A 25,291-nucleotide genomic window follows, 5' to 3' on the forward strand; every position below is an offset into this window, starting at 1 on the left:
TAACACTGAATATTTCAAAACTCAATTATTTTTTGTGAAGAGGATCTTGAAATTCACAACTCGTGAGTACTTCTCCTCCCATTTTTGTTCATAAAAATCTATTTAAATACCTGATGTTAAGTAACGTTGAACATCCAAAAGTCAATGAAGTTTTATGAAAAGTCAAAACTGAACCACAGATATTTACTCATTATAAAATGAGTTATTTTATTCATGCAGCATGCAGACTACAAGCAAACACAGGCAGGATTATTCTCACCTTTACCTGCTCTATATGTCTTGGCTTGATTGACTGGCATGGGCGTCATAGGTATAGGATACAGAGGCTTAAGGAAATAAAAAGAAAATGAAGATTAAGCTCTCAAGATATAAGGAATGTATCTTACCACTCTCTCCTAGTTGTATATTGCTAGAGAGCTAGCTCTGAAGTTTCCTGATTCTTAACAGTCATTAAAAAGATAAAATCACACCCACAGCTAAAAGGACAAATCCCAAACTACAGTAACTCTAAATCATCTTTCCGACCAGAAAACATTTTCATATTTAGGTCCTTGTATCAACAATATACCACACTGCATGCCTCCACTTTGTAGAGAAAAATTGCAGGGATGGGGGGGAGAGGGTGACTCGCCACACAGCATGTGGGATTTTAGTTCCCTGTGTGTGTGCTTAGTCGCTCAGTCATGTCTGACTCTTTGCGACCCCACGGACTGCAGCCTGCCAGGCTCCTCTGTCCATGGGGATTCTCCAGGAGTGAGCTGCCACACCCTCCTCCAGGGGACCTTCCCAACCCAGGGATTGAACCCTGGTCTCCCTCACTGCAGGAGGATTTTTTACCATCTGAGCCATCAGAAAAGTGCCTTAGTTCCCTGACCAGGGATCAAAACCAGGTCCCTTGCAGTGGAAGCACAGAGATCTAACCAGTGGACCCCCAGGGAAGTCTCATGGCTCCACTTTTAAATATCTCTGTTATACCATCACTGCAAGTCACTGTGCACCTACAGAATACTTGGTGTCAAACATAAATAACTTACAGAGGATAAATGAACAAGTCAAATTCTATGACTTACTTGCACGCCCGGGCTCACGGGGACTGGATACATCATATTTGGTGCAAAACAAACAGGCTGAGTATAAACTGGAGTTGGCTGCTGATGACCCACCATAGATGGGCTAGGTTGTGCTTGAGGACGAGGCGAAGTTGGGGTGGTAGAAGGCTTTGGCTACAAAAACAAAAACCAACTATCTTAAGGTGAAAAGGTAACTATTACTACAATCTGAGGACTGGTTTCCCCCATCTGTCTCAGTTTTACTCACTGTTAATTAGTATCTCTTAATGAAAGTTATCTCACAGAAAATAAACCTGCAAGTGTTTCAAATAAAAAAAGAAATACTTGGTAGAAAGTTAATGTAAATGTTATATCAATTAACCAACAATGCTATTAAAAATAGCAGTAATGTTTTTAAGAACTGGAAAAAAGTGTTTTTAAGAATTAAAAAATACTCTTTTAAAAAACATCTTTCAAAGTCAGGAAAATAATAACTATATCTATGAACCTGAGAGCCTAGCAGGCCAACCATCTTTAAATTCTAAGTCAGAAAGATTAAAAAATTTGCCTCAGACCACATTAATTGATGATAAAACTAGGACTTTTTTCTATAGTTCAAAAATATACATTAATTACCACATAAGAAAAAGGAACTTTAACTAGAAGTTGTTTCAGCATACTGTAACTGAATTTAGATGGCAGGTATGGGAAAAGAAGTATTACTACTACTAATTTTTTTTTAAAAGAGACTAGATTTACTTCAAAGAGAGAGAGAAACTTACCTGAGAAAAGGAACGAGGGTTGAACTCCTTTGCATTGGGATTCAACGTTGATTTCCTCACTTGCCTACACCAGAAAAAAATAAAGGCCAGTGAAATCTGCATGGAACTTATGCTACTATAGTCTTTTATACCTGACAGTTTTTAAAAAACTGCTAAACTGAAGTAATTCTCACTAGAAGATCATTCTCTGCCTTAAAACACACACATACATGCTTCCCACTGCTTAATCTGATAATTGCTAGTCAAAAAAGGACAATTTTTTAAAGAGTGAAATATGCAAAGCTTCTCTCAAAAGCAACCAACAAAAACAACCCGAAGACAGTAGCCCCTTATAAAATATATTTAAAAGCAATCCTTAATATATCAAGTCTCTAGCATGTAGAACTTTTTTTGTGTGACAGTGTTTCCTATACAAAGTATCTTGGGAAAAACCATGACTGTAATAAAAACTTTTGCCTCAAATCAAGAATAAGTGCTCCCTGACATATCAACAAGCTGAATTCCAAAAGTTCAGCTATTTAACAGTGTTGTAGGGAATGCAGAACAAATCAGTCAATGGTGGTGTGATTAGATTCTAAGACTGGCCCACAAAAGTCCCACTTAATTGATAAGGGGCACCAAAATTTTCTCTCTTCTTGGCAGTGGCAGTTCTTAGCTCTAGCAGCACAGCAAGGAGGTGGGTACTGACTAGCATACAGGGGATATCAGTTCGAAAGCCAGTAATTTTTCAACTCCTTGTACATTTATAAATTAGCCATTCTTAATTTATGCATAGAGTTTTTTTTTGCCAAGGGATGGAAAAACATGGGAGGAGGGAAGAGTATAGGGTGCAATGACCTAACTGACTTAAAATGTCATTTGTTAAGACCAGTTGCATTTAAGTTGAAGGCTAAATATAAAGCAGTCTAAAAGTCTAGATAAATTCTGGAGTTGGAAGGTCTTGGACACTTTAAGGAAAAGTGAAGCAAAAGGGTGTGCTAAACTCCAGGTTTACTCACTCAGCTGCGTCTTTCTTCTCTTCTTTATCTTCTTTTTCTTGTTTACATCCTGGACTGGAAGTCTGAACCCCTTGGGATGTGACCTCAGGTCCCCTCTTGTGCTCCGTGTTACTGAGGACTGAAGGGGAAATGCTGGGGCTGCTCGGCTTGCTGCTGCCACTGGTGCAGTTGCTGCTATTTTCAATGAAAGAATCCTTAGCATTTGGTTCAATTTTGTCTTTGATCAAATCTCTTGATTTTTCTCCCTCTCTATTTTTGTTTAGCAGCTGATCCATAGATTCAGAAGTAGAACTTGGCTGTAACTAAATAAAGGAAATAATTATACTTAAATATTTTAAATAACTCTAGTAATCATTTTTTCCCATGAGCACAAACTAGTATTTGTAAGCATGAAATATTCTGAGTAACGCTTTGTTCATACAAGTAATGTTTTCATTATAAGGCAACAATAATGAAATGTCTATACAACCTAACTATAGTCATGTAAGCACTCAAATGTCCTAGCCTGAAAACTTTGTATTGAGTGCATACCATGTGTCAGAAATTGTGTGTGCTGGGAATGGAAATATAAAATAGTTCCTATCCTCCCAAAGCTTTCCACCTGGATGAGATCCGACACTAACCAACTATCATAAATGGGGATTCCAGAGGAAAAAGCAACTCATGGAAAGAGAAGGCTTCTCAATGAAAATGTCATTTAAAGTGTCAAAGACATTGGGGATTTGGGGAGAGTTTCGAAAAGGGAGTAGTACACTAAGTAAAAGAAAAGAAACTGCATGTTTAAAGACCCAAAAGAAAGGGAAAAGATGGCCCTGTGTGAAATAGCAAAGTACTGGTAACTGGAGCAAGAATGGACACAAAGTGAGTCAAGAAACGATAAACTCACCCAAGAGGAACAAGATGATAAAAGGACTTGAAAGCTATGCTCAGGATTCTAGCTTTTAATTCTCAGGATAATGAGAAGTCACTGAAAAATTTTAAGCAAGAGTTACAGTTCACAAAGATGAGTGTAGCAGCCCTGTGGAAAATGAACTGGAGGAAGCTGAGTAAGGGTGTAGAGAGACTGTTATGCATGTTGGACTAAGACCTGGGCTTGACCTTGAGAAGAGGTGGGTTGGAAATCCTGAAGTAAGTGGATTCAGAGGGAGACCTGACTAGACATGCAGGTCAGTTAAGACTTTATAACCTATAAGGTATAGGAAACCACAAACAGAAGCACCAACAAGAAGAGCCGAAGATAAACAAATTGGTAACATAAGTGATGGGGTTTTTAAGTTTGCAGACTAGAAGCAAGCAATGCTACTACTGTCTGATAATGACTTAAGATGCCTTACTCCATAAAAGAAAGAAAACAGCAATAGTTGAAGGGAAAGAGAAGGAAAAGGGAATCATTAGGCAGCAATGGTGGAAATGAGAATAAATCCAAGCAACAGCCCAAGGCAGTAAGAATAAGCTAAAGAGCAACTGCACAGAAAAAGAGGCTGCAAGACTAGAGAGGGACAAACTATCTCCTGAGCCTCAAGAAAGGCAGACCATCGTCAAAATCTCACTACTGGGAGCCTTGGTGTCCTGGCAAGCAGTACCACACATCTCAGGGACTTCTCAAGTTTCACTGTATCACTGATATAGTTACAGAGCCTCAAGCAGTTGAAGGCAGAAAGTGATAACAACATTTGGACACAGTCAGAATTTAAGTCACAATATAGATACTTAATGTTGTGCAGAGGCTATACGTTTGAAATATAGTTTGAAATCAGAGAGTGTGATACTTCCAGCTTGTTTTTTCCTGAGATTGCTTTGGTTATTCAGGGTCTTTTGTGGTTCCATACAAATTCTACTTTTGTGTTATTTCTGTGAAAAAGTACCCATTGGAATTTTGATAGGACTGCAATGAACTGTGGATTGCTTTGGACAATGGGTATTTTATGGGAAAACTAAAATTCTTATGTGACTCAGGAAAAAACCCATGGTTTCCAGTATAACTTTGGTTTATCTATATTTTTGTAATAATTAATATTTACTGAGTATATACTATGAATCAAGAATGGTATTAAAACAGTTTATAGGCAATATCTCATTAATTCTCACAAGAACACTATGAAGTAGGTTCTACAATTATTCCATTTGGGCTCAGGGGAATCTAGATAACACTGAGGACAAGATATAAACATAGATCATATACTTATCTCCAAAATCCACACCATTAAGCTGTAACAGACTGAATTATTAGCAATTCTTTTACACAAATAAAGCTATCAGCACCCTGCACAGAGCTATATTAGAACTTCTTGATGGCTCTCTGAGCAGGGGGACCCCAGAACTGCAGGATACTCCTATTTCTGTCTGAGTGAAAGACCACAGATTTTGTTTACGGCCATAGTACACATCATAGTTTACGGCCATGTGCACACCACGAGAGTGGCTATAATGATTCATTCATTGAACACTGCAGTACACAGAATGCATTAGCTACTGTCCAAACCACTGCTGGAGGATGAAACACACAGACGGTCAGCCCTATCTTACTAGCCATGTGACATGGGGGTAAATTAATTTATCTTTGCCTCAGTTTCCTGATATACACATTTCAGAAACACATACAGCCTGCTTCAAAGTGATGACAATAAAGGATTTATTACATAAGCTCTTAGAACAGTCTCTTGATACACAGTAAATAATATTTAAACTAATAACATTCCTTTATCTAAAGACAATTATAAAGCCCATCCTCAAACATTCTTTTACAATCATTTCTTTGCTTTCTAGTCCTCACTTACAGACCAGACAGTTTTATTTATAAGAGACTAAATAATGCTTTTGAATTTTCAGGTCTCCCAAAATATTGAGAAGTCTCAAAGAAATAAGTTCTAAAGCTGCAACTACACAGAACTTTAAAGAGTCAAGTATTAAAGGTTTACAAAAAGTTGTGAACTGATAATATGAAGAGCCAAAATGTTTTCTATTAAATGAAGAAACAATAAACTTTAAAAAATACACTAACACTAATATAGACGGTATGGTATTGGCAAAAAGGATAGACATATAAAGATCTATGCAGGAAAAGTGAGTATAATTATACACTCCCAACTTTGTGGTTAAATGATTTTCAGCAAAGGTGCAAAGTCAATTCAATTCAATTCAATGTCTTTTCAAAAGATGGTGCTGGGACAAGTGATATCCATTGGTAAAAGACTGAATTTGTTCAACACTATGAATTGTTCAACACATAGTTCAACACTATGTTTTAAAAATCACTCAAAATATAAACTGGTGCCACCACTATGGAGAACATAATGGAGGATCCTTAAAAAACCAAAACTGAGTTATGATATGAACCAGCAATCCTACTCCTGGGTATGTATCCAGAAAAGATAAAAACTCTAATTCGAAAAGATATGTACACTCCAACGTTCATCAGCAGCACTATTTACAATAACCGCGACACATAAGCAACCTAGATATAGGTATCAACGTGTGAATGGATAAAGATGTGCGTTGTGTATACACACACAATCAGCCATAAAAAAAGAATATGTCATTTGTATTATTTGCAACATAGCTGGACCTAGAGATTATCATACTAAGTGAAGTAAGTCAGACAGAGAAAGGTAAATATATGACATGGAATATAAAAAAATGAGACAAACAAACATACTTATATTACAGAAATAAACTCACAGAAAACAACTCATTGTTATAAAAGAGGAAGGAAGGGGATATATGAGGAGTTTGAGATTAATAGATACAATGCTACCAAAATGAAATACAAAAAAACATGGAACTATTGTATGGCACAGGGGCCTACATTCAATATCAAGCAACAACCTATGATGGAAAAGAATCCAAAAAAGAATACACACACACATGTAACTGAACCACTTTGCTATACACCTGAAACTAACACAACACTGTAAATCAGCTACACTTCAACTTAAAAAGTTAACTCAAAATGGATCACAGCTCTAATTGACACTCTTAGAAGAAAACAATAAATCTTTATGACTATGGATTAGGCAATGGTTTATTAGATATGACAATAAAAGCACAAGGAACAGAAGAAAAAAACAAGATGAATTGGACTTCACCAAAATTATAAATTTTGTGCTTCAAGGGTCAATATCAAGAAAGTGAACAGACAACCCACAGAAAGGAAGAAATTGCAAACCCCACATTTGATGCAAAACTGGTACACAGAATAAACAGAGAACTTTCACAATTCAATAAAAAGATAACTCAATTTTTAAAATGGGCAAAGATCTGAACAAACATTTCTCCAAAGAAGACATACAAATGAGCAATCAACATATATATAAAAAGATGCTCAACAGCATCAGCTGTCAGAAAAATGCAAGTCAAAACCACAATCGAAACAACAAATAGTTAACAAGTGCTGGTAAAGATGTGGAGAAACAGGAACCCTCATATACTGCTGGTGGCAATGTAACATAGTGCCATTGCTTTGGCGAAGAATCAAGTTTTCCTCAAAAGGTGAAGGACAGAGGTACCAGACAAAACAGAAATTCTACTCTTAGGGTATATACTCAGGAGAAATGAAAACATATGGTCACACAAAAACTGTATACTAATATTCACAGCAGCATTATTCACTATAGTCAAAAAGAACCCAAAGATGCATCAACTGATGATAAATGAATAAATAAAGTATGATCTATCCACACAATGGAATATTATTCATAAAAGTATTGAAGTACTGACATAGGCTGCATGGACAAATCTTGAAAACATGATGGTAAGTGAAAAAGCCACTCACAAAAGGCCATTTATTGCATAGGTCCACACACATGAAATGTCCAGAAGAGGCAATCCATGAAGAAAAAGTAGATCAGTGGTTACTGGGGGGTATGGGTGTGGGAGAGGGCAGAAGTGTTTGAAAGCAAATGAGCACTGACTGCTAAGGGCTTATGTGATGGCTGTATAAAGTGTGTGAATATACTAAAACCCACTAAACTGTATACTTTAAATGGATAAATTGTATGATATATAAATTATACTTTAATAAAACCGTTAAAAAAGTACTATCTTATATACTTCAAAGTAAAAATTTTCTTTCCTTCATAACGTAATAAATTATGCAAGTGTACTATAAGAAGAGAATGAACAATTGACTGTAAAAAAAAATACTGATGAAATAAAAGTAAATGGGCAAGGACATAACATTTATATCAAACTGAAGATTAAACAAAATAATACCATCTGTGGTTTAGGGATGTATTCACATGCAGTGTAAAGAACTGCAAGGAAAGAAACCCTTCACTAGGCAGGAGATGCAGCTGAGGAGCACAACTACACAGGAGAGTGTTGTTGGAGTGCTTGACATATCAAGCTCGTAGTGGGCATTTGGGCAGTCAGTCATTTTTCTTTGTATTGTGTCCATACATTAACTATAGCTTAAAAAATTAAATTCACAACTGTTAAGAGCATTAAAGTAGAATAAATGTGTTAAAAGTATGAAGTAGTATTTAAATTTAATATTTTGAATGGTGCCAATAAGTTAGGAATGATGCTACTGGGAAAAACTTAAATTTTTAGGAAGCCAGAACACAGGCTAGGAAAAGGCTAATTTTGCCTTTGATCCATCCAACTTTTATCAGCCTCTGAAAAAAAAAAGGGGGCTGAATTCATTTTTCCCCATTAAAGTGATGTTTCAGGATGATTTCTTGATTTGGTCTCAAAATATACCTTGATATGCACAGTATGTTATAGTAAATGCTAGGCAAAAGAATGAACAGTCACCCAGGAGAGATCAGATCCAGCAAGTCTTTAGAGAAATGATACTGTAGAAAAATGTCTATCACAATCCATTTGTGCACGAGTGTAAATCTGCAACCAGGGTTCAATACATCTTCTACTTGTCACATCAGATAATGCCTTTAGTTCAGTTCAGTCGCTCAGTCGTGTCCGACTCTTTGCGACCCCATGAATTGCAGCACGCCAGGCCTCCTTGTCCATCACCATCTCCCGGAGTTCACTGAAACTCACGTCCATCGAGTCAGTGATGCCATCCAGCCATCTCATCCTCTGTTGTCCCCTTCTCCTCCTGCCCCCAATCCCTCCCAGCATCAGAGTCTTTTCTAATGAGTCAACTCTTTGCATGAGGTGGCCGAAGTACTGGAGCTTCAGCTTTAGCATCATTCCTTCCAAAGAAATCCCAGGGTTGATCTCCCTCAGAATGGACTGGTTGGATCTCCTTGGAGTCCAAGGGACTCTCAAGAGTCTTCTCCAACACCACAGTTCAAAACCATCAATTCTTTGGTGCTCAGCCTTCTTCATAGTCCAACTCTCACATCCATACATGACCACTGGAAAAACCAGCCTTGACTAGATGGACCTCAGTCGGCAAAGTAACGTCTCTGCTTTTGAATATGCTACCTAGGCTGGTTATAACTTTCCTTCCAAGGAGTAAGCGTCTTTTAATTTCATGGCTGCAGTCACCATCTGCAGTGATTTTGGAGCCCTAATGCCTTAGCCTTGTTCTACTGTCATCAAATAATATAATCAAATGAGTAGCAAATAATAGCTTATGTTGACTTCCAACATCAGAAGTACATTCTCTTTCATTTAGTATCTGTTGTTCTTATCAAGTCTCATGATTTTAATTACCTCACATAAAGCAAAGGCAAAGACAACTATGAGAATGTTTCGCTTTCTATAAACATGGTTTGATTATTCAGGGTGTATATATAATGCATTTTTTAGTACATTTAAAATTTTTAAAAAAAAATTCTAATTCATTAGTAAATACTATACTTACCCTAAAATCATTCTTAAATTTCTTTAAATCATCAATCTGTTTTCTATGTTCAGAAACAATTGGTGATATACCTGCAAAATTAAGGATGTGTAAGATCTAAAATAATTTTAAGCTAAAGATTAGAAATAAATCTGGATCTAACTTAAAATTCTTTTAGGATAGGATGCTAGAAATGAAAATAAATTCTATTAAAATAATTAAAAACTCAACATATTAATTATAGATTTTGACATGTTAAATTACACATTTAAATATGTACAATCCTAAGAAAAAGTATTGACCAAAAAATACTCAATGCTGGGCATGAGATTAAGACATATTCTCTCTTATTTCTAAAGACTTTTTAAAGCTCTAACCTTTATTTTCAGCTTTTGAGAAGCTGGATGATGTCTCATTGGGCTTCATATTTTCTTTATTCCCTGCAGGAGAGTTTTGCCTCTGATCTTGAAGCCTGGAATCTTTAGCTAGAAAATTATATTTTATAAAAACTCAAAGTTAGATAAAAGCTATAAAAGTAAAATGAGAAAATATTCAACAATTTTGATCCTATGTTTTTACAAAAGAACATTTCCATTTAAATAGAGGCTTTCCAACTTTGCAGACATATGAAACATGAACATATTTATATTGATATTTACTACCCAGGAATGTAAACTATCTTAATAACACACACTGAAGAATAACAGATGAGATTCGTAGTATTACTTAAACAACTAACTTTATTTACATAAAATTTTAAATGTGCTCTCAAATACACTGTTGTTCTTGTTTAGTTGCTAAGTCATGTCTGACTCTTTTGGGACCTCATGGATCCCAGCCTGCCAGGCTCCTCCATCCAAGGGATTCTTCAGGCAAGAATACTGAAGTGGGTTGCCATTTCCTTCTCCAGGGGATCTTCTTGATCCAGGGATCGAACCCATATCTCCTGCACTGACAGGCGGGTTCTTTCCTACTGAGCTACTAGGAAGTCACCCTCAAATACATACCTAAGAATAAAACAACACAGACATTTTTTGTAAACTGTTAAACCTCTAACACACAACTTCATAAAAGACACTGTGGATCTGGAAGCCCTTTCTTACATACCCTCAAGAGATGGGGTAACAGCTCTGTTGGATGCAGGACTGGCAGGTGTAGGAGATGCAGCTGGTACAGGCATAGCAACAGCTTCAGCTGGGATAATACCAGCTTGGGGAGAAGCAAGAACTGGCCCACTAGGAGTATTTCCAATACTATTCTGTCTGGGAGACCTGGGTCTGTGAGTTTTAGGGGATAATCTTGGAACTACAAGAAAGAGAAAAGTTACCCATTATATTCTCAAGCTAAATGTCATTTCTTCAAAACAGTGTCTCTGAAGATCTAAGTAAAATAGTTCTATCTGACCTCCTCCCCCAATTACTCTTTATCCCATCATTCTGTTTTCTTTTCCAAAGTCTCAGGAATAGAGGTGATGATGGAGACAACAAATATCTCAAAATGAAAACAATTATTACTAATACCTATGTCCAACAGTAGTTTTCTAACTAAACATATTAATTTTAAAACAAAGTATTTTAAATTAATTTAGAAACTGGATTTCTAAGGCAGGAAAAATGCTACTTTTTAGGATAAAAATAACAACACTCTCCACTAAAAAGTGAGACTGTCTCTTTAAAGCAGGCAGGTGTTGTGGGGATCCCTAAGAAGTTCTTTGTTCCTTCTTCAAATAATAAACTTGAACATCTTTCAGCAGTTTGCAGCCAATCCTATATACTCCTTCTTAATACATCAAAATTCACGTTGCAGTAACTAAGGAAATCAGGAACTCACTTTAGCTGAGAGAGAGAATCCAAGGTGGGGTTCGTATTTCAATGACTTCGAAATAAGTATCTACCAGGTTTCATATTTCATTACAAACCTATTCATATTCCAAAGATCTATAGAAAATGGTTCAATTTATTTCACTTTAGTGGTTCTTTACTTTTTTTGTCAAAAGGATCATGGAAGAAAGTATTACTTAACAACTATCTTTTTTCTAATTAGTATACAGTAAACCTCTAACACCACTTTGTGCATATCTCTTAACAACTGTGATTTTACTCTTTCACTTCTATAATGCTGTTACTTTCAAAATTCATTTCCAGGTCACCTGAGTAATATCAAATAATGATACATTAAAGAAATAAATATTTTAGAAATTCTATTTTTTGTTAATTATTTCCAAAGAAGAAAATAGAAAATTCAAAGGAATTTACAGTAAACTTAAACCTAAAATTATATATGAAGGTGAGCAATGTGTATCAACTAAAGATATTTAATGGAGTTGGATATATTTTTGTTTAAGCTTGAAGACTTTTTTCTTTTAAAAGTCCCATGCATTGATTAACATAGTTTATGACCAAAAAAACTGCAATCATTACATGCTCAAACTCTAGTTATCATGAAAGCAATACATTAAGTAGCAAAAGCAGTTTTAACCTAATTCTAAGATCCTGTCAAAGTATATTCTTTACACTTTCATAGCTTCCATCAGCACATTCTTTGGGCTAATCACATAAAATTTGGGCTCCTGTGTTTGTTATTCCTTAAAAGTGCAATATGGTCAGGAATTAGTGCCATATATAGATACTAAAGAAACCTACAGGACCCAGGCCCAGAATATTGCCTGGCATAAAGTAAGATAGCAACAAAAATGTATGGAGAGAATGGGGGGCAAGGGAAAGAAATACACAGCACTGTAAGCCCAAAATATTAATAAATGTTTATGAAAGAATCAATGAACAAGGCTGCTAAGAAGACATGAAATATGATTCCTCCAAACGTTGTTATGTACTATATTTGCCTTCCATTTGAGTGGAACTTTATAAAACTATAAAGTATATTCATATTTATGAACCCCATATGAATCTCACCTAAAACCAGAGAACAGACTAGGGAAAAATTACTTTACTCACTGAGAAAACTGAAATTCAGGATGATCACAAGATTTGCCCTTAACATACGGTGAATAATTGGTAGAGGCCAAAATAAAAATAATTTTCTCAATTCCTGGTTACTCCATTTTTTATACACATAGACTTCCTCACATAGAGCTTAAGCTCAGCTCTTTTCACATCCAGTAGAGTAACAAAATGAACACTGTTATTATGCTCCAAGCCAAGTGTCACCTACCTCCGCTGACCACTGATGACCATGTGCCCCCTGCAGGACTGGTCCTTGCTGTTGGAGGAGCAGCTGCTTCACTTGGTGGGGTATGGGATACAAATTCTAGGCCACTGGAAATGGAACCCCTCCCAGCAGAAACTCTGTGATTTCGAGGGTGTCGCTGGGCCTTTGGGGACATCCGTGGAGGCCCTAAGAAAGGAATAGTGAACATCACATAAATGCCACAATGTCCATCAGTACTACTTTTCTGCTAAATACACACAGCCCATTCTTTCTCTTTCTCTTTCCCTTTCACACACACACACACACACACACACACACACACACACACACACACACTCTCCCACTTTCTCTTTCATTCGTTCTTGGTTTAAGAAAAGAAAATAAGCAAAGGAATAGTGAACATCACATAAATGCCACAATGTCCATCAGTACTACTTTTCTGCTAAATACACACAGCCCATTCTTTCTCTTTCCCTTTCTCCCTTTCACACACACACACACACACACACACACACACACACACACACACACACTCTCCCACTTTCTCTTTCATTCGTTCTTGGTTTAAGAAAAGAAAATAAGCACCATACATATTTTTGGCCATACTTTTTCAGAATTATTTTGTGGAATGCCATAAAATTTTATAAATAAATTTTATTTTGTTCCCTTTTATTTTTTAAAAAAGGGAAGGATGCAGTTACTGGTTAAGAAATCAAACAATAAGATGTCACAGCTCTTCAAAGATCTTAGCAATTTGTTTAATCTATATCCATTATTTGTAGGTATATAAAAGTATAACAAAATGTTAATAAAGTTATAGCTATATGATGAAATAAATTTTTAACATACACTTTTAGCTCTCTCCCTCAAATCTGCTGTATTACTTCTAAGACTAGGAAAAAAATTATTAAACAAAAAACTACTTTGATACACCTTTGTAGTAGTTAAAAAAAAAACCCAGTCCTCACCTGTAGAGTGCCTCAGACTAAACAGGCTGTGAACTGAAAATTCTACGGCTAAGGCATTGGCTTGTATACGGGAGTAATTTACATCTGGGGAAGAAGTTCGCACTATATGAATCATCAAAATCCCACATCAATCAATTCTGTCACATTGGTGATTTCTATTTATAAAGAAGTCTACTATGCACTGAAGCAAAAGTGCCAGGTGAAAACAGTGAATACAATGACTCTTACGACAGAAACTTGACAGTGGTGGCACTTGGCAAACTCATTCTTAATGCCAAAGCCAATGCTCCTCACCCTCTTTTTTTTTTGGCCCATGCTACGTTGGCGTGTGAGATCTTAGTTTCTTGACCAGGGATTGAACCTGTACCCCCTGCAGTGGAAACCAGAGTCTTAACCACTGGGCCATCAGGTAAGTCCCTTGCCAAACTCTTTAGGATGTCATATTAATTTGTGTCCTCAGTAGGAATACAGTCATGAGCACAGTCTTACAAAGAGTGCTAATGTTATATAATTTTTAACTGGAGATATAATTTATATTGAAGATGAGTTAAGAACTGGATATTTAAATATTCATACATATTTTTTACATCCTTTTACAGGAAAAGACCAAGGAAGATGGCTGACACAGCTCAATGAAATCAAAGTAACTTTAAAAAGTTCAGTCTTTGGCAACATGTGAAATACTTATAGAGAGAAAATTTATTCTAAACACAGAAAACCATTATATTTCATAGTTTTATTTTGAGGTTCACATTTTAAAAATGCTTCAGTGTTACCTAACTATATGACTAGAAAACACTAATTCAAATTAGTTAAAAAGAAAAACTGAATAATGTAGCCTCCCTGAACATGCAAAAGGTAAACTTTTATGTGAATCTGTACATCTAACAGTGGTGAACAAGCTCACATTCACTAATGACTTTTATCTAACATGTTCTCATGATATGAACATCACTTACACAAACAACAGACCACAACAAAATATGTCAGCAGAATTTAACTTCTCATTTACAGGCCACCATCATAGGCACTTGAGTAAGGAAGTCACCTTGAAAATCAGCATAACATGTTGTTCAAGGTTAGCTGCTTTAGTTAAGATCACACGACCTCGCTGCCTGGATGGCAACAATTTATTAAAAAGCAGCCAATACCGTTTTCTCCAGGGAAGCATTTTCTGCCAGAAAGCTGTATTAGTCTCAATATAAGCAATATCAACTGTAATTATAATGAATGAGAATTACAGGATTTTATTCTTTTTTTCCTTTTGACAGGGTAAACAAAAACAAAACAAAAAACCCCTAAAGATTCATACATTGTTTTCTACAATGACAATTTTATCTTAGATTAAGAATTTCCTCTAAAGACTTTCACTACAAAATATTATAAAACTAATTTTAAAAAAATCCCAAACACAAAATCAAACTCTGTAGTTTAATTTAAGGGTAAACACACCAAGGCAGCCATATGCAATGTCCCTCTCAAAAAGGACCACTAAACCACCACTCCTACCTAAGGTCAACAGGCAGACTCACTAATATGAAGAAGGTTCACTGTTTACCATTAACCACTGCATACGCTGTAAAGTGGGAGGGAGAAGGCCCTGGGCTGTAAAAGAACATCATTACCAGGCAGAGACAAACCCCCATTCTCACAATTCAGGATAGTTCATAGCTTCACACAGCATTTATCAAATTTCTAATAAACAAAAGGTTAATAGAAATAGTTTTAATAAACTAAAGTTAAAACACAGAAATTATAGGTTATTAAATAATGAAGAGGAAACTATTTTGTAATTATAAACTCACATAAGGAGTTAAACAAAGACAAACAAAAACATGAACAAATTGTGGTATTGTACCTTCTGAAGACATGCGTTTAGGCATAGTAGAGACAGGAGCTGGAGAACCATGAGCAGAGGGGTGAGACGGGGGTCTGGATGGCCGCGAGGGGGGCCTGGAGGGCGGCCGTGTAGGGGTGGCTGCCCGAGGTGGAAGAGAGTTGGGACCTGACTGGTAGCGAGAAGGTGGGCGAGAGGAAGGAGATGGGCAAGGCGATGGCCAGGGAACACCTGACAGAACAAATGATATGAAGGAAAGTATAAAAACTAAAGAAAAAAATGAGGGAAAAAAGTAAACAGAAAAAAAAGTAAAATGACAAAAATGATTTCTTGTACATTTTAACCCTTTGAGGACAGTCATTTGATTTGTGGTAAGTTTTAGCATAACTTAACTGACATAAATTCACCTTTTACTTTAACCTCCTTAAAATTAAGTCTGTTTAAATGAATACACGTTCCCAAAGGGTTAATTAGGATCTACACATACTATTGAAGAAGACAGTTAAGACTTTGCCTATTCACCTACTTCTATAACTGTTTTTTGGAAAATCAATTGTTAAAAGGAGAATAACATACACTAGGTAATTTCACACAATAAATCACAAAACTCAGGGGTAAGATTATTTCTTATTTAAAGTTTTATCTTTTGAAACAACAGCTATTATAATCCCATTAAAAATGCTAGTTTCTTAAAACTGTGGTTTTCATCTAGTCTATACCTGAATATAAGGTTGAGTTTGAAATCACATTAAATAGGTACATTTAAGTAGAACATTGCTTCTACTATTTTCCAGAGTCACAGGAGTGACAGATTAATATTCACTGCGTTTTCAAAAAACGTATTTTAACCTTATCAAGTTGGAAAAAGAAGGGGGATCTTCTAAATAACTTATGCAGTTGAACATTTATTTAAGAGACTGCGTAATAAACAATCCAACTACAAAGCAGTCTTTACCAAATAAACTGACACTGAGGGATATCCACAGGTCAAAATACAGCTAACATGTAACATGACATCACTTACCTTAATTTTAGGAAACAGTCCAGGTCTCCTCTCCATAGGGTTCCACACACTTGAGTATCATACATTTCCCAGCCCCTTTCAGGTTTTTTACTTTGAAAATTCTGTTCACAAACAACTAAAATTCTTTACTCAGTGAGCAAAGAAATCTCACCCCAATACAAAGTATAGAAAATACTCAAGAGTGTTCATCTGGAGAGGAATTCTGGAGAAAGACTCAATGAAAACAAATGAAATTGGAAACTTAAGTGTTCTCTATTTGTTTAACTTTCCAAACTTGAATACCTAAAACTGAATGCTCACTATTCCCCCCAGGTTAGTATCTAATACACCATCAATATTTTAATTACCATAGTTCCATACAGTCTATGGTACTGCTGTTTCCAGTATCCCTGACTTGTATGAGAGAGCTATGACCCATGAGCCATATTTAACCTAGATTTAGAGGGAGAATAGAAAAAAAAAAAAATCTTCCTACTAAAGATGCAAGTTTGCATATTTTAGTTAAGCTAAACTACAATATCTGCCTTTATATTGAGTTTTTATTTTTTTAAGCACTTTTTTCCCACCATCTTCACATGACTGTTGGCCATGTCTTATACTGCAAGGTACCTCAAATCCTCTTAAAGTAAGCAGAATATAAATATATAAACAAACAGTTCATAAAAATGAATTTATATTAACCACTGAGCATTTCACACAGATTTGGATTTTCCATGTAAACTATGTCTAAATAATTTCATCGTCCAGTGTTTTTAAAATTGAGAACCTACCCAGTTTCCAATTTCTTTATATGTGGAGTGTTTTTTTTTTTTTTTTTTTGCCAAGTGAATGTCTTTGGTTAAATTTAGCATTTTACCTTAATACATGAGTATTTCATCATGTTAAATTCTGTATATGCCAACAACATACTAATTTTCACAATTTTACTAATTTGATATCCACAAAGGCAAATTTTAAATATTTACTGAAAACTACTCCACAGAAATCATTAAAAGGTATGCATCCTCTTATCAACTATGTAAAAGTGTAAATATTAAGAAAATTATATATTTGATCAATGAGATTGACAAATTTGGTCAAAATACTTGCCTCCATTAACTACTCTTTGGTCTGAACCAGAATTCGGGTTGAAATCTGAAGTGTGAGAGGTGGATCTTGATGGCATGGAGCCCGATCCAGGCTGGCCCATACGTGGTGAATTCTGTCGCCCACTTCCCCAGGATATGACTTCTCTATTTCTTTGTCCAGGAGGAATATATTTATTTTCCCTAGAAATGAGAGATCCTCTAAATCATTTTATCCTAAAAGATACCAGACCAATGAAACATATCTAAAAGCAATTTAGGGAGAAGGGAATGCTTGTTATTAAGAGGTTAAACAAACCAAACGGCCTCACTTCCAGACACCCTTATTCTTTTAAGCTCTAGGTCTGGCCTTTCTTTTCCCTCAGATTTTCCCCCTAAGGACAAAATAAAACAAACATGTATTCATTCATTCTTGTCCTACTTGATCTCTTTATGGCTGTCTCTATCAGTCATCATCTGTCTTCTTGAAACTCTTCTTCCTTGGTTTTCTCTGTGCCTCTTTGTGGCTGTTCATTAGATTTTCATGGTTTTCACACTGATCCCCCAAATCCACACTGTCAGCCTCACAGTCTCAGTATCTCTCACTGAACACTTTAATTCAAATCACGATTCCTAAACTGCAAGTGCCTTTAAGACAGAATGTGTATCTTATTCTACCAGGTATATAGCAGGTGGTTCTCACAACACATACTTATGAATAAATTCATGAAAGATCTGTGAGCCCTTCGAACACAATAAATTGCACAAATGGACTCACTGTATCTCCCCTCAAGCTTGCTTGGTGTTTTCTGTCTCCAATACCGGTACAACCACCAATCTGCTTGGTTATCAAATAAACTCAGGATCCCCCCTGGTTTTTCTAACCTTTCTATCACTGGTCCTGGTCTCATTCTCACACTTGAACTATTTCAATACAATAAATGGCCTCTATGTCTCAGCCAGTTCTCAATGTCACCAGAGTTGGTTCATCCCATACCCTGCCTACAAGGTGCTTTTTAACATGACACACAGAGTCTCACTCCCTTGGTTCCTATCACCAGCTACTACCACTGCAATGTCAACATACACCCTGTATTCCAGACATATGAAACAAGGTTTTTCCTGAATTGGACAAGTTCTTTCACCTGTCTTCACCATGCAAGGAATTCCTATTTTACGCTTCTCTGAGTGACAAAGAGATCTACTATCCTATCATAAAACATCACCTCATCTGTTAGATATACTCTGATCCCACAAGGTTACGCTTATTCCTTTTCACTTGCATATTCCTAGTACTCTGATCACACCTCTAAACTAGGAAATCATACTGAACTGTAATTATGTTATATGCACCCCTCCCCCAACCTGCTCATTTTTCTTTAACAAGCTCTTCCAGACCTCGGCTTGCTTGTCACTGTATATCCACCACTTGGCTCCACGGAGGTGATGTTCAAAAACTATTTTCCAAGATTACTATAATCTTTTCACTAACAGAACCTGAAACCAACTCCATTTGCATTCTCTACCTAACCTAAGTTAAAGGAAGATGAAATATAATAATAATAATACACCTTCTCACACAGACCTTGAGTTGTGTATCCAAAATACTGCATCATGATTTCCTTTAAATACCTAGTGTTTATGTTGTGGCCCTCACGTTCACTGGAATTTCTCTGAACTGCTGTGTATTTTTCTTCTTCACTCCTATCATCATTTTCCAGGGCCACCCGGGCTTTATACTGGGCACTTGATTCAATTTCTTCTGCTAACTGGTTTGCCCTTGCTTCTCGTTTTAAAAATTCTTCTGAGTTATCCCTTTCTAAGGGCACCCTGAAACGAATGAAAAGAAAAAGCAAAGTGTGCATTTTAAAGTAACAGTTTACATATCTGTCACAATCAATTATTAAGACATTTAGTTTAAAATGCTGGTAAAAACTGTAAAAGAGCTATAGTCATCTACTTATAAATCAAAATTTGAATTTTCTTATTACTTTTTCCTTACAGTAATGTAACATTTCCAAAACTGGTTAAATTAGCTATTTCCCCATAACCTCAGCATTTGTCAATTTAGTTTTTACAGTGCAAAAATAAAACAAAATCTATTTAGAACAAAAAATCAGAGTATAAATAAGCTACATTTAATCCCTATTTTAATGGGAATTTATCAGTGTAAGAAGTAACAATAATTTAGTCACATAATTGTTTAACTTAAAATCCAACAGAAGACTTCACTAGTGGTCCAGTGGCTAAAACTCCATGCTCCCAAAGCAGGCGACCTGGGTTCGATCCCTGGTCAGGGAACTAGATCCCAATTGCTGCAACTAAGACCTTGAGCAGCCAAATAAATAAATATTAAAAAATAAAACAAGTAAAAAATGAAAGTCCAACAGAAACATTTATTGAACATAATTTAAGCTAATGAAAATCAAAGGCAAATGCACTAAAACAAAAGCAAGCTTTAAAAACTTACGTATATGAAGACAGACTGCTATCGTATGTAGACACTACACCATAATTTTCTTCATTATATCGAAACATATCGTTGGGATCCCATCCATTAGACTAGAAGAGAACAAAACTCATTTTTCAAAATAGCAAAGTATTTGTCTTTAATGCAGTTATAATCAAGATCTACATTAACAATTATCTATCATACTATTCAAGCAAAACCTAGCAAAAGTAAATAACAGGCAAAAATTTGCTTTAAAAATGTCTTAAGGAAAAACTTCTCTTCTACACATCAGCTCCTACAAGTTGGTAAATAACTACAGCTAAACTTTGAACAATTCAGGGGGTGGGGTGTCAGGTGTACCAACTCCCTGCACAAGTGCAAAACCTGTAGACTCAACCAACCTTGAATTGTGCAGTACTACAGTATTTACTATTACAAAACCTAAGTGTATAAATGGACCAGCACGGTTCAAACCGGTGTTGTTCAAGGTTCAACTATGTTTGAAACAGTTATTTGAGATGTTGTAAGTTCAGAACATTTTAGTTACTTCATAAAATATGAGTCTCAGATCAGGGTTCTCTCCTTTTCCTACTCCTTACAGTGATCTTTCTACAAGGTATTTTACCTGAAACCTCTTTGAGTGAACTGATCATCAGGTCCAATTGATAAAAAGCGGTAAAACACAGCACATAATCATTATCCATGTCAGCAGAGGGCACAGAATCATCTGAGCAATGTCGATGGCAATTTCAGGACAAAAGCTTGCCTCTAAGATCACCCATCAACTGTGGCTCCTTCTGTGCTACTTCAGATAGAACTGTAATACAAATCTACCACTCAATCAACTACTTCAACCTAATATATGGGAGCAGGAAATTAGTTACCTATAGACACTCTGAAATATGCTTTTGGTATATGCTCCATGTAAAAAATTTTAAGTGTGCAGAAACATATCCAGCGAAAAGTAAAACTGCCAATCCCAGTGTGTACAGATAACCACCATTAACAACTTCTTGGGCATAGCTCCAGACACTCTTTGTGCATATGTAAGAATGTGATTATTATCATCAGCTCTCTTTTATAGAAATTCAAATAGGATTTTCTTGTTCTAAAGCTTGCTTTTTGTTTTAATAAGTTTTAGGTATCTTCCCAGAACACCTTTCTTTCAAATGGACATATACTACTTCAACTGAATGGAGGTATAATACATCACCCATGTCCTACTGACAGACACTTAGGATATTTCCTATTTTTCACTATTAGAAAAAAATGATGTGAAAAACATCCTAATATAATTATTTGAATGTCTTATGAACACATTCACAGAGACAGAATTGCTGAACCAAACTGTAAGTTTTAAATTTTGAAAACATTGCCAGAATGTGCTCTAGAAGGTATCTATCAATTCAACTGCTTCACTATCAATTTTTAAAAAAGAGACAGAGAATGCCTGCTTCTCTTTATCCTCCAGAGGTGATGTGCTACACAAACCTGAGAAACTTCACATTAAGTTATATGTGGTTGTTTAAAAAGTTTGGAAACTACTGTATGTTGTCTATGAATTTCCAGTTTTACAACTGGACAATGACTTTAACATCAAATACAGGTTTGTTAAATAAGATTTCCCTGTAAGATTCAATGAAAGATTCATCTCATTCAAATTTTATTGCCTAAACACTCATTTTTGGCAAGACACTTCGCTTGTATCTCCAGCGTTTAGAAACAGAATTTAAAGAATCCTAATGACAAAGTCATTATTAAGTGTTGATTTACAAATGATGTGTTATCGGAAAAGTAAAAATAATATGTCAAGAGGCTTTTGGCAATAGCCTTTTTCTCCTAATTTTAAGATAAAGAAACTTACTTTTTGCTGTAATTCTAATGTAACCTAATGATATAGCTTAATAATGAATACCTCTTTGACAGACAAGAATCCTAAAAGTCACGCTTTTACATCACTTCTTGGTAAAGACAACAAACAAGTCACCATTTTCCTCAGACTGCCCCATTCTGCAGGGCATTCAAAACTAAATATGCAGGCATTTCTAGTTTCCCATGTTTCTAATCTAAATTTTTAAGTTGTTTATATTAGGATTCACTTTAAAGACATACAAATAGTTCATATGCATCCCCAAGAAACATTTTTCTGTATATACTGCCTAGGGTGAAGTCTCTACACAATACAACAGCTAATTTAAATACAGTCACAACAACATACTTAAAACCAAGTGATAGGATGTCATACTGTATCATAGGACCATACTGTTACTAATTGAAAAGATTTTGCTTACAACATCATTTTCCAAAGCCTCCAGTTCGTCATTGGTAGTGAGTTCACCTGCATCCCAGGGCTCCAGGTCCTTCTCTTTGTGTTCACCATTCACTTTAGCACTGATAGCAGAGTCAGTAAAAGCATCTGCAAAGGATGGTTTTGGATGAAAGATCATACAACCAGACACTGAGCTACAAGAATACACACATGAATTATCAACAAAAATGCTAAAAAATTATTATGAAAAGTGACTTTCTAATACAGAAAAAATAGCATTCATTAACAGTATGCTTTCAGCTGTGTAATGCTTCTAATGCTTTTATGTTCAAAACACTTAACTTGATTCAGTAAGTGGCATTGTAGATGACTACTAGAGGAAGGTATGTTTTACACATACAATTTTAAGCCACATGAAGTGTTATAATGTATTCACACAAGTCATAAAAATATATTTAAATGTATTAAAAAAATTATTAGTTTGTGTTTCAGAATTGATTCAGAAATTTTCTACGAATTCATCTAAAACAAGATCTCTTATGTTTAAGTGACACATTAATTAGATATGCACTCAGAGCTGCTGCAGCCAAACATATGCAGATCTTTTAACTTTCCAACTCCATGTTTACATGCAGGGGTCAATATTCTAACGTACCCTTGCCATTAATAATGAAAGTCATTCTAAGTGACTCATCTCCACACAGAACTGTATTTCCCCATAGCCACTCTGTTACAAAGTACAGGTCCCACTGTGTTACCTGTCCTCAGAAAGGCCTACCAAGACTTTCTGTCAACACTTTCTCACCTAATCTATCTATCCTTTCTCCTCTTCTGCTAATGTTACTGAGGAGCACTAGCTTGTGAGAGCAGCATGGCATGGCATCTGTATGCTCACTGGCAGGATCTATCTATCCCATGGCTGCTGTCCAGCAAAGAAAATGTTTCTCCAGTTCAAAGCCAGGACTCAGCTAAATAAAAGTCTACTTGGGCAATGACAGCGTTAGAAAATGCTTTGGAGATACAAGCTTACATTTAGATGTCTCGGCCTAAAGGGTATCCCCCACCACAAGGCTGTGGAGTAATACTTCTGGGAGCCAGTACTCTGGCACAGCCAGTCAAAAAAATCAACACTCATGTCTTTTTCAAAAGAGACAATTCCAGGGGGATTTTTGATTTGGTACTGTTTCTATAAATGTCACTGGCTACCCAATGGGCACGGCGACAGTGAAATGAGAAACTTGAGCCGGCACGGCACTCTAAGTCTAGCCAGCTCTTACCTCCTCTCATCTCAAACTAGGGGTGGATAAGTGCATGTGGGTGTGTGTTCACGCACACTAGAGAATAAAAGTTTAATTGCACATATGGGCTTAGCTACCAGCCCTATCAGGCATTATGGCTTCTGCTGCCAGCAATTATACAAGCCAAGAGCACGCCAAGGGGGATTCCCAAAGCAGCAGGTCTCGGTTGAGAGTGGGATCAGCACTCATTGGAAGATGACTGCATTTTGGGAAAGTTCTCTTAGGGATTCTAACAGACTGATATTATTTTCACAATACCATCCTCAGCTGTAAGTCACTGAAAGACCCTACAAATTTGAGGTTCTATGCTATGTCACCTTAAAGTTACGCAAATTCTTGGTAAAATTAATTTTGCCTTAGAGTATTTTCAAGAATGTGAAATGCTCCAAGAAAAACATCAAACAATAACTAACAATAGGTGGCTGAAATTCCCTATTTTAATTCTCACAAAATTAGAACAGAAAACTAAGACTACGTAAAAATCACAAATCAGTCATACAAGCAGCAAGGGGATTAAGTCTCATTTAAGAGCCTGTTAATGTTTTAATCACACTAGATGTTGAAAAGCATATATTTAAATAAATAAGGCATTTACTCAGATGGAAACCCAGAATTAAAGACAATACCTTTTTATTCTAGAAATTAAAACCCAGAACAAAAGGTTAAAAAAAAAAAAGCAGAAACAGATCTACATAAATGGACTTATTGTTATTGCAGGGTGTGTGTGTGTGTCAAAGTATTTAGAAAAGACTAAGGACTGAGTCAGCAGTCCTCAAATTGAAAAAATGAAATATACAATACAAACAGCTTAAATATACTTCTACTGGTATTATTTTAAACAAAACCACAAAGGATCCTTGAAGAGGGAACCAATGTGAAAAAGCAAGAGTCTAAAAACTCCACTGAACCAAGTTTTACTCTGCTAATTACAATTTAGGTTGTATTGAGGCCATTATTAAACTACCTATCTTTAAAAAAATGCTAGATTTTTATCTTAAATCAACCTTATAAATGAATTAACTGTTCACACAGTGGTTCTTAGCATCCCATTTTTCTTTCAGGACAGAAAAGGTGTGGGAGGGAAAACACAAAAGTATGTTTGTATTGGTAAGGAATGATATTCCTTGATTCAAACATTTCTCCCAAAGAAAAAGTCTCTGTATAAACATGAGTAAATATTTTAGGGAAAGGTGTGTAAGATGGAGAATCAGCAAAATGAGGCTATAGTGTCAAGACGGCAGGAGAAAGCCTGGTCATATTAATAAACACTGTACTTCAGGTCAACTTTCTATCATTAGTTAGAAGGAGGCCAGACCTGGGTATTCATTCTATATTCTTACCAATATCCACTACTGTTAAGTCCTGAATAGTTATTTTATTAATAGCTGCATTTGGATTTTTGAAAAGAACAATGTTAGTGCTAGGATTTCTGCAAAATTCAAAAAATCAACTAGCTATAATATAATTACAATTGTGCAAATTTTGCAATGCCATAAAATCAGTCTATTAATTTCCCATTGTCCTCTATGGTAAGAAGCAAAAGCATTAAAAAAAGCAAGATGCAAAAAAAAAAAAAAAAAAAAAAAAAAAAGCAAGATGCAAGACAATGTGTCTGTGAGAAAAATGTTAAC

At 35.8% G+C, this 25,291-nt stretch overlaps 1 protein-coding gene across 26 annotated transcripts in view; it reads right to left on the reverse strand.

The window, feature by feature from the left end:
- The window catches only part of ATXN2 (ataxin 2), a 99,836-nt gene that overhangs the window by 26,317 nt on the left and 48,228 nt on the right, over positions 1-25,291 (reverse strand). For 7 of the 26 annotated variants that reach the window (XM_069557886.1, XM_069557881.1, XM_069557883.1 and 4 more), the window contains exons 6-18: positions 22,385-22,509; positions 20,112-20,203; positions 19,274-19,471; positions 17,667-17,845; positions 15,575-15,784; positions 12,752-12,934; positions 10,688-10,885; positions 9,958-10,065; positions 9,602-9,672; positions 2,830-3,131; positions 1,832-1,895; positions 1,071-1,223; positions 260-326 (exon numbers count right to left, since the gene is read on the reverse strand). In XM_069557886.1, the coding sequence (XP_069413987.1) occupies positions 260-326; positions 1,071-1,223; positions 1,832-1,895; positions 2,830-3,131; positions 9,602-9,672; positions 9,958-10,065; positions 10,688-10,885; positions 12,752-12,934; positions 15,575-15,784; positions 17,667-17,845; positions 19,274-19,471; positions 20,112-20,203; positions 22,385-22,509 (1,950 nt within the window). The remainder of the gene's footprint in view (positions 1-259; positions 327-1,070; positions 1,224-1,831; positions 1,896-2,829; positions 3,132-9,601; positions 9,673-9,957; positions 10,066-10,687; positions 10,886-12,751; positions 12,935-15,574; positions 15,785-17,666; positions 17,846-19,273; positions 19,472-20,111; positions 20,204-22,384; positions 22,510-25,291) is intronic. The other 19 variants (XM_069557887.1, XM_069557882.1, XM_069557884.1 and 16 more) reach the window with 7 other exon arrangements.

Source organism: Ovis canadensis, chromosome 17 (genome assembly GCF_042477335.2).
Source record: "Ovis canadensis isolate MfBH-ARS-UI-01 breed Bighorn chromosome 17, ARS-UI_OviCan_v2, whole genome shotgun sequence".
Lineage (NCBI taxonomy): Eukaryota > Metazoa > Chordata > Mammalia > Artiodactyla > Bovidae > Ovis > Ovis canadensis.